The sequence below is a fragment of the Tasmannia lanceolata genome, unplaced genomic scaffold, assembly GCF_043159265.1.
Source record: "Tasmannia lanceolata isolate RefF3 unplaced genomic scaffold, GAP_Taslan_0.1 ptg000015l, whole genome shotgun sequence".
Classification (NCBI taxonomy): domain Eukaryota; kingdom Viridiplantae; phylum Streptophyta; class Magnoliopsida; order Canellales; family Winteraceae; genus Tasmannia; species Tasmannia lanceolata.
Window position 1 is genome coordinate 59,402,423 of NW_027518692.1, and position 7,186 is coordinate 59,409,608.

Genomic DNA, 7,186 nt, shown 5'->3' on the forward strand with positions numbered 1-7,186 from the left:
TCTGAATTTACCAACTCAACAATACAAATCACCTGAAATTTTAGAGATCATTTTCACATTCCTACTCAATCCAAATTACATCTCATGGACTAGATCATCAATGTTTCCTTACTGCTAACAAGCTATGACAGTTGTTCTACTAATGGAGTTTGTTGGGGAAGGTTGAAAGATTAATAGGCACTCATGATGCTTTATAATCCACATATTGCTTTTGTATCTTACAAGGAACAAACAAAATTCAAGAGAAATGATAGATTCAAATGCATGTTGTGCAAATATAATGACTTGATCCACATAATATGGGAGTGACAATGCTGAAATCAGACAATGAATAGTTAAGACAACTAGACAAGAGTGATTTGAAAAAGAATAATTAGTAACACAGCTTTTCTAGCCCTGCTTGGCTACCATGGTTAAAGTAAAAAGCCTGGACTGCAACAAACAAATCCCTCTCCCCAATCTCATGCAGAGGATGTAAGCAAAGAAGATAACCATCATCAACCATCTTTCCTCTCTTCCTTCCTTCCTCATCGTGCTCATCTCTCAGCACTTCAAAGGATCAGGTCTTGGTCGAGCAAACCCTGGCTGAAAGATGTAATTGATGAGATGTGGCCCCAATACAAACACAAACCGGAAACAAGGATATGCAAGCTGCATCAGTAGCAGAAAACTCTCATATAGAAAAGAAACAAGTAAAAACAGTAGAGAGACAATTGAACGTACTCCATATGCTAATGAAGGTACAAGTTCTAATTGTGCTTTGTAGAAGTTTATTATGATGGTGTATTATTTTACTGGAAAAGCATGAAATATCCACTGGTTTAATGTGGGAAGACATGTAAATGGAGCCATGGATACACATATAGACTTATTGTGTACTCGCTCATCCCCCCATTTCAATTTGATCTATGGTGTTTTTTCCTAGTTGAAACCCATTCTCAACTTGCTCTGTTTTAAAAATGGGTAAATCTAAATGAAACATGGGGCACATGAATATTGTGCAAACACCCTTGTTTTACAGCCTATCTCAAAAAAAAAAGAAAAAAGCCCTGTTTTACTTCTCATTTTACTATGATTCAAGACCATGAAAAAATTGAGTCCCTTGATAGTAATACATATGCTTATTGCGAATACACCCCAATATTAACACAAACAAGAAACATGGATATGCAAGCTGCATCAATAGTAGAAAACTCACTTATAGAAAAGAAACAAGTAAATAAACAGAGAGAATGAACATATACGAAAAGCTAATTAAGTTATAAGTTCTAATTTTGTGTTTTGCACTATAGAAGTTTATTAATGTGGCTTGATTTACTGAAAGGCATGCAACAGAAGTTTATTATGATGGTTTGGTTTACTGAAAGGCATGCAACATCCACTGTTTTAAGATACTAATTATGCCTTCATCCATCCCCATCATTTAAGTGTAATCCTATGGATTTTTTTCCGCGAAAGACCATTCAAATTGCTCTGATTTAGAATGGGTAATTCTAAATGAGCCATACATGGATTGGATATTATGCAAACACCCCACATTTTACTATGATTCAAGACCTTGAGAAACTTGAGACCCATGATAGTATAGTACATGAGCAGACCCATGATAGTAGAAGAGTTTACTGTGAACACATCTCATTATAGTATGAGAAAGATTTCATTGAGGTAAAAGAACATCCAACCTGGACCTTTTTAAATGTAGGTAATTTTTAACTTGAGCAAAAGGCTGTTTTAGCAAAAGAAAATCAGACAGATATTATATGCACTTATCTTCTTACTACCAAGCATAAATAAGTTTTCTCCCCTGGGCAAATGTTACAAGGTCCCAGTTCTCTTATTTTAAAATAAGTCGAGGGAAAGAGTGAATTATTCTAAACATGGTAAAATTTGTACCTGAAGAAGCATGGAAGGAGCTGGATCAAGACCAATATGAGTTCTGGTTTTTCTACTGTTAAGAGTTGTGACAGTTGGGCTGTTAATTGTCGTTGTGTCCCAAAAGCTACGCTTCTTAGCTGTCGGTGCTGGTGACAAGAACCTGTGACTTGGGCTCTTCAATTCTCCTTCCACTGCCGATTTCTCTCCCTTTGTCCGCGTCCTTTGAGCCGGTTCCTTTGGTCGTAAACTTGCCCGTGTGACAACTCTCTTCACCCTTTCTCCCTCCCCTCCTACTGGTTTCGGGAGCTCGCTTGTAATGTTCCGTGAAAACTCGCGGATAAAATCATCCTTTTGCTTCATCTGCAATGCATGTTCTCCCTTCATTCTCTCCATCTCTGTCTCTAATGCCTGCACCCTCTGTCGGAGCTCACGGGCTGTCTCATCAGCCCCCCTTTTCTTGGATTCTGGTGTATTGAAGCAATTCCCTGATAGGAGGGAGGACTTGGGCCGGCGTTTCTCATTTGGTTGGGTTGAACATGGAGGAGATAAGAGAGTGGAAACAGAAGAGGGTGTTAGGGTGGAATTTGCTGCTAAGGATTGAGCTTGCATTGTTAGAAGCTTTTGCTGCTGCCGTGCAAGTTGAATTCTAAGCTCATGGTTCTCCTTTTGCAATTCAAGTAGTAGTTTTGCCGTATCAGTTTCGGATTCTGGAACCTGCATTAGTTCTTCATTTGGAATACATGCCTGAAATAAGAAAAAAGAGTAAAATGTGAGATTGATTTGTGTTGATTCTGTGATTGAGATTATTTAGTTGTGTGTCTTTCTCTTGAGAACATTGGATGTGGAGGTGATTCAACCTTGGTTCGGATTTCCTTGGCGCGATCAGCCCAATGAAGGGTGTTTTGGGTCTCTCCAAGAGAGAGATTGCTTGGGCTGATATTGGCTATCATGATGGTGTTGCACGCTCCTCCTAGAGAGTCCTTGAGGAGTTGGGTGAGCTTGGAATTGCGGTAAGGGATGTGTTTCTTGCCCTCAACGAGAGCGTTGATGCAGCTACTTAGTGAAAGGAGAGAGCGGTTGATGTTGGCGCCTTCAAGGGATCTTAGTGTTCTTTGATCAGTAGCAAGAGCTCTCTCTGATCCTGCTAGATCAATGAGTGACAGCTTACCTACTCTGTGAATTATGTTTGTAGCATCTTTCACCTGGTATTCTGCTATAACCTGAAAGTTTCAAGAAAAGAATGAAAACTCATTAGAAGAATTCAACAAGAGTGTTCAATATTTTACCATTCAAAAAAAAAAAGAAAAAAAAAAGAAAAAAGAATTCAACAAGAGCAATACATATTACTCTCTCTCTAAGATCATTTTCTGAAGAACTACTACTCTAAATCATCAGAAGAATTCAACAGGAAGAGTATGTATGGTCATGTAAATCAGAATTTAGGCAGCTATAACTAAGTTTTATGTATTCTATAGAAGAGGAAAGAGAAAAAATGGGTTCAGTAGACAGATCACATTTCTACAGTACAAAACTACCTGTAGAATAGCATGAGAACGTGAGGAGGTTTCGTTGACACGAGTTGGTTCCGTGGTCCTGTTTTGGTTTCCTTGCTGAAGAAGTGCCATTACCTGAAACAATCGATCGGACACGAAATCATCATTTTAATGCTTAAAAAATAAAAAAATTTCTACCGCAACAAATTAAAAAGAGAGCAAACAGATTACTTCATTTATTGAATAAGCTTTGTATTGAGTAAGACCTGCTGCCACAATTCCCTGAAACACCCACAGGCCAGTTTGTTTTCAGTTCTCAATTCAAAACCATGAGTGAAATGAAAAGGTACAAACAGTGATATTTTGGCTACTTAACACAGTTAACTACAAATAATTAACAGTTAAGAAAAAGTTAGAGCTGGGCTTCAGCCTACTGAATTTTTGAAGAAATCAGTTGGTAACCTATAACATAACAAGAAATCAAGATGAATAGGAGAAAGTGACTGGTCTGTGCCATGTTACCACTTTGAAGATATCTTATCAACCAAAATTACAAACGTTCGGTGAACTTAAAAAAGTGGAGAAAAGAGAAGCTGTTTCTTCCCACATCCTTCTATTAGAACAAGTTTAATTTCAATTCATGAATTAAAAATTGAATTTCAATCAATGAATATGAAGTGGAAAACACTAGTTAAAGTACAAAGGAAAATGTATGTACACATTGAGAAATGAATCAAAACTATAGCTAAACTATTACATAGAGTAGATGTTTTTAAACCAGAATTAAGAATGAATTAAGATAAATATGGAATCCATGTTTAGTCACCAACCTGTTTATCTTCTCTGAGGACCAAAGGCCTTCCAGGGGAGAGCAGATCCCTAACAGTTTCGTTATAGACCTCGAGGTAAGATAGGTGAACCACATGATTTCCATCATAGCTCCTTTGTCTGATCTTTGAGAAGAGGTCCTTGATTGCCAACACCATCACTCCTGGGTTGTCAACTGTTCCCAGCATTGTGTATGTCTTTCCAGCTCCTGTCGCACCATAACAGAACACCGACCCATTTCTCCCCTGTAAAACAGCATCGACAAGATCCGCTGTTCTGCAAATTCCAAATGGGTTGGCAGGATTTTTGTTAAGTTTCTTGTGAATTCATCCATGAAAAACATAAAATGGGCAGCGCGGGATTTTGAGTCTCTCGGAAGAGCGCAGAGAGATTTAGTGTTTGTTGAAGTATAAATGACCAAATAACACCAATTCTAACAGCTTAAGCTTTCGGAGTAATTGGTTGTTTCACATGGTATCATATAGTCATTGCCTCACAGATGGTCTTGGGTTCAAAACCCAACAACTCCTTGATATGTAAAATTCACGTGTACTAGAGCTACTAAGCTACTGGATCTGGTAGGTCCTTGGTTGTTTTCACATGGTACCAGAGTTATTGGCTCACGTGAGGTCCAGGGTTCAAAACCCAATAACTCATTGATATTAAAAAAAAAAAATCTATGTGCACGGCCAACCCAAAAAAGAGGAGCCACACGTGAAGTGGAGTGTTGAAGTATAGCTTTTGGAGTCATTAGTTATTTCAGTGTTAAATGCATCTTCAAGAAATTTGGAATCTTTTTCACAGAAACTCAAGAAATTGCCATGCCAAATTAATGAATAGAAAAAATGGGTTGTTTTTGAAACTGTTGCCATACCAAATCAATAAATATATCAAGTCAAATTTGATCATTTTTCCAAATTTTTGGAATGCCAATTAACTAAATAAACAAAGGACTAAAACCCAAGCACTTACGTCGTGGCATAAACTTCTTGCTGTGTGGTTGAATCAGGAAACGAAGCATCAAACGTGAAATGACGTCCTCGAACCCTCTTTAATCGAAGATAATCGTTCTCCGTAGCGAATTCTGTTAGATAAACATCGCGTTTATTCACAATCCGTACGCAACACCGAGCTCCTGCTTCTTTCTCTTTCTTACCCATCGGCCTGAGCCTCACAAAGACATTTATTCGACTACCTGGCTTGCAATTTTCTGAAATTGTATCTAAGTCACTTCCAATTTTCAAATCCTTCGTAACCCTTCCTTCAGATTGTGACCCTAAACTTCCCATCGAAAGCTGTCTCGCCACAGTCGATCTTGTTTCCTTCTTTGGGCAAGAAAATCCAGCAATTTGATCAATACCCATCAAATTTAAATTCTCCTTCGCATCCTCGTGGCCAACAGCAAGATTTGGTAACAAATTAGGCTTTGTGTTTGCACAACTCTGCAATAAATTCTCCCTCATTACTTCATTCTTCAAATCATTTTCTTCTTTTTTCTTCGAGCCTAAAAGCTCGACGCTGGGATGAGTCGAGAACCGTCGTTCCTCTGTTTGGATTGATGGGTTCTTAAGAGAAACAGACTGATTTTTTTTCTGCTCATATAAAAGAGTGAGAGCTTTCATCTTCTCTTTTAGTCCATAGTGAGGATTTCTCAACAGAGAAGGACCCAGATGGGATTCTTCCTGATCAACTCGCGATCGTAGCCGTTGGTTTGGATTCAGCTCATCTTGGCCAGAAGAGATCTGCGACCGCGTAGAGACTGGCATTCTAAAGAATCCAAGATAGCCAAAAAGGGCTACAAAAAAAACTACTAATTGTACATTTTTTTGCAATTTTTTCCCAAACCCAGTTGGCAAAATTTCTAGGGCAGTTGGAAAGTGTTGAGATCTTGCAAAAAAAAAAACGCAGTTCTCAAATCAGAAATTGAAATGGAGGGTGTGAAAGTGGTGGAGTAGAAGCAGAAGGTGACTATGAAGAAACAGGGGAAATGAAAAGAGAAGGAGGAGGGGGGCAATTTGGGAATGATCTTTGAAGGGGAGATCTGAGTCGTTGGTTGAGTTATGGATGGACGGCCGTTAGGAAAGAGAGGGGGGGAGAAATTATTTTGAAATCTTTGAAAGGTACAACGGGCAAAATACCGTCAGGTCTAACGGTCGGTTTTTCTAGGGTTCGGGCCTTTTGGGCCCCATTCAAATTTATTTTGGGTCCACGAGAACTCCTTTGTTTTATAATGCAATAATTAAAGAAAGCAATCTTGTTGGTCAGTCTTGGGTCAATCCATTTTAAGCTATGTCCACCGTACACGTGGCACTAGTTTCAATAATCTGGATCTTCTATTAGGTGTTACCCTACTGTAAATGTGATTATGACGATCTAATTGGATGGTTGAGCTTAAAGAATGACTGATTTTGTGCAATTCCAATCTTGGGCCCTAAAAGACAGTTAATTGGGTCCCACTACTCTACCTCGTTTACAAGATCGGATCAGTTGATCTGAACAGCGACCATTAGGCTGGCCAAATGGTGCTAAGAACACCTTGATCAGATGATCCTAGACCCTTGATCCATAGCCTCTTTTAGGGTTCAGCCCAGACAAATGTAAAAGGATGATTTTTATAGTTCTTCATCTTACACGCGAGATGTCCGATCGGGATGAGATCAAAGACCATGTGGGTCGCCTCATGATGTTGCACAGATCTCACATACATGTCACATTATTTTCCTTTATAAGGCCCAAAAGATGCATTTACCGTTGAAATAATGCATTGTGGTTCTTTTAAAATACTTTTCCTTTTTATTTTTAATTGGGTTTGACTCCAAAGAAAGCTTCTTAGGAGTAGAGGTTGGAGAGATAATCATGTCATATATCATCATTAATATTTTGTGATTATGCGCATTAGAGCAACAAAATCATGAGCTTTTATGTCTAGATTATGATCTTCTTATCTGTGGATTTAAATCTGCTTAGTGAATTAGCAAGAAAGATGTTTT

At 38.5% G+C, this 7,186-nt stretch overlaps 1 protein-coding gene across 2 annotated transcripts; it reads right to left on the reverse strand.

Annotated features, from left to right (window-relative positions):
* Window positions 1-281: 281 nt before the first annotated feature.
* On the reverse strand, window positions 282-6,242 carry LOC143846295 (kinesin-like protein KIN-8A). 2 transcript variants are annotated; one of them, XM_077354729.1, is made up of 7 exons: window positions 5,169-6,242; window positions 4,199-4,472; window positions 3,600-3,650; window positions 3,411-3,503; window positions 2,733-3,095; window positions 1,894-2,619; window positions 282-651 (listed from the first exon to the last, which is right to left on the reverse strand). In XM_077354729.1, exons 1-7 carry the CDS (start codon window positions 5,960-5,962, stop codon window positions 544-546), a joined length of 2,409 nt encoding a protein of 802 aa, XP_077210844.1. In that variant the 5' UTR covers window positions 5,963-6,242; the 3' UTR covers window positions 282-543. The 2 variants fall into 2 exon arrangements, with proteins under 2 accessions (XP_077210844.1, XP_077210843.1); XM_077354728.1 differs by having other exon boundaries at window positions 282-585; window positions 5,169-6,240.
* Window positions 6,243-7,186: the final 944 nt, after the last annotated feature.

Excerpts from the sequence above, each read along its gene's own strand:
- LOC143846295 (XM_077354729.1), bottom strand. The coding sequence starts at position 5,962 with ATGCCAGTCTCTACGCGGTCGCAGATCTCTTCTGGCCAAGATGAGCTG. Across the intron at positions 4,473-5,168 it reads CAAGAAGTTTATGCCACGAC|AACAGCGGATCTTGTCGATG; the intron begins GTAAGTGCTTGG and ends TGGAATTTGCAG. Across the intron at positions 3,504-3,599 it reads AAGCTTATTCAATAAATGAA|GTAATGGCACTTCTTCAGCA; the intron begins GTAATCTGTTTG and ends CGATTGTTTCAG.